This window comes from Opisthorchis viverrini (genome assembly GCF_000715545.1).
Source record: "Opisthorchis viverrini unplaced genomic scaffold opera_v5_69, whole genome shotgun sequence".
NCBI classification, from domain to species: Eukaryota; Metazoa; Platyhelminthes; class Trematoda; order Opisthorchiida; family Opisthorchiidae; genus Opisthorchis; species Opisthorchis viverrini.
In genome coordinates, this window is record NW_008751725.1 from 87,027 (window position 1) to 89,040 (window position 2,014).

General features: G+C 52.4%; 1 protein-coding gene across 1 annotated transcript in view; it reads right to left on the reverse strand.

The window, feature by feature from the left end:
• The window catches only part of T265_04267 (hypothetical protein), a gene marked incomplete at both ends in the record, with an annotated part of 7,216 nt that extends 6,913 nt beyond the window's left edge, over window positions 1–303 (reverse strand). Inside the window, one exon of the mRNA XM_009168966.1 lies at window positions 99–303. Coding sequence (XP_009167230.1) covers window positions 99–303 — 205 coding nt within the window. The remainder of the gene's footprint in view (window positions 1–98) is intronic.
• Between the last annotated feature and the right edge of the window lie 1,711 nt (window positions 304–2,014).

Below are 2,014 nucleotides of genomic sequence, written 5' to 3' on the forward strand. Positions count from 1 at the left end.
AGTAGTATCACCGTTACACACCTTCACCCCTTAAAGCTCGTACGCATGCCATCGATTTTCATTTATCTCCGTCGGGTCGGCTTCGGCAGCGGGTCTACTCGGCCGCTCTTCGGGTGTATCATGCCACCTGCGAAGCTGCGTCCCATTCACTACTTTCGATCCTCGACCATCTTGAATGATATAGACGCTCCCCCGGCAGTCGTTGACGATAAACGGCCCTTGCCATCGACTGCCCAGCTTCCGCGACCCCAGTCCACTCCTTCCAGAATTCTGTCGATCCTTCCACTTGACCTTCGTCCCCATGGGGAACGTTCGGACCTTTCTACTTGCAGTTTTCTGCCTAGTCCTTTCCTGAATGGCGGTCCAATTTTCTCGAGCTATCTTACTTTCTTCCTCTAGCTCCTCCGGAGACAGGCATGTTGCCGCTCACAACCCAATTTCCTGATCAACCGGAAGGCAAAGATGTCGACCGCACATTAACAGAAACGGGGACTTGCCTGTGGTTGAGTGCGTGGAAGCACGATGAGCAAACAACACCATTGGCAAGTTCATTTCCCATTCACCTCCTTTGGCAGCAAGCCACTGTTTGATCGTTCGGTTACTACGTTCGGCCAGGCCATTTGTTTGCGGGTGGTAGGGTGCCGTCCTTAGCCGTCTGATACCCAGCTTCTGCAAGCAATTACGAAACTCTTCGCTCTCGAAGCAAGGCCCCTGATCGGTTAGGATCATTTTTGGCACCCCATGGTTGGCCACAATGTGATGCATTACCACTCCGCTGATCGTCGTCGCCCGCTGATTCGGCCGGGCTGCCGCCTCAATCCATCGCGACAGGTGTTCTGTCATCATCACGATGTATTGGTTCCCACTGGTTGTCAACGGGAAGGGGCCCATGAAGTCAACTGACCATAACTCGCCTATTTTTGAGACAGGAATGGGTTCCATGGGATGGGTTGCCCCTGTCGTATCCGCTTTCATTAGTTAAAAACGCTTACAGGACATCACATAACCCATCACCTCACTCCTCATCCCGGGCCAGTAGGCCCTCCGTCGAAGTGAGTCGTACGTCTTCGTGAACCCTGTATGTGCCACCTCATGGCATTCGACGATGAGATTCCGGCTCAAGACGCGAGGTATCACGGGCAGCACCACATCTGAATCAGTGGCGTTCCAGGAAATTATGCCAGTTTCATTCAGCCTCAGCCAATCAAATTGACTCTGGAACGCTTCTAATTCCTTGTCTCCTTCTCCGTTCTCAATGTTCCTTCCATCCAACAAGGCGGCTGCAACCGTTTGTAATACCGGATTCTGCCGTTGGAGTTGCACCAACTTCCCGGGATCCAGTTCGACGACGAGGACATTGGCTCCAATCATGATTTTTGGGACCCCATTCCAACAATGAACATCTCTCCGATCCTGGGCAGTTTGAGGGTTAGTTGCTGATCCAACATCCGCGCTTTGACACGCTCAAAAGCTTCATGCGCTTCTCCGGTCCATCCGAACTTCTGATTTTGACCGAGCAAATCGTACAATGGCGCAGCGATCTTGTTGAAATCTTTGACGAACCGGCTGGAGTATGCTGCTCGTCCAAGAAACTGCCGTAGAGACCGCTTTGAATTGAGAACGGCACAATCCTTGATCTTGGCCATTTTTTCGGGCAGTGGGCTAACTTCTCCCTGACCCACTGTGTGCCCCAGCAGTCACCGAACCTCGAGGGAGCTGTGACTTGGCCTCATTTATCCGCCGGCCAGCCTCCCGGATCCGCTCCAGCACAGCCATCAAGTGAACTAAGTGCTCTGGTTCCAAATTGCTGTACACAACGATATCGCTTCCGTACACGGCAACATTCTGGAGTCCCTTCGTTACACGAAGCATCAAGCACCGGATTGTGAATAGGTGCCCCGGACAAACCGAACGGCAATCGTCTAAATTGTTATTGGGTGTCCCCAACCGTAAACGCCGTTTTCTCTCGGTCCTCCTCCTTGATAGGTAGTTGCCAATATCCAGAACGCAAGTC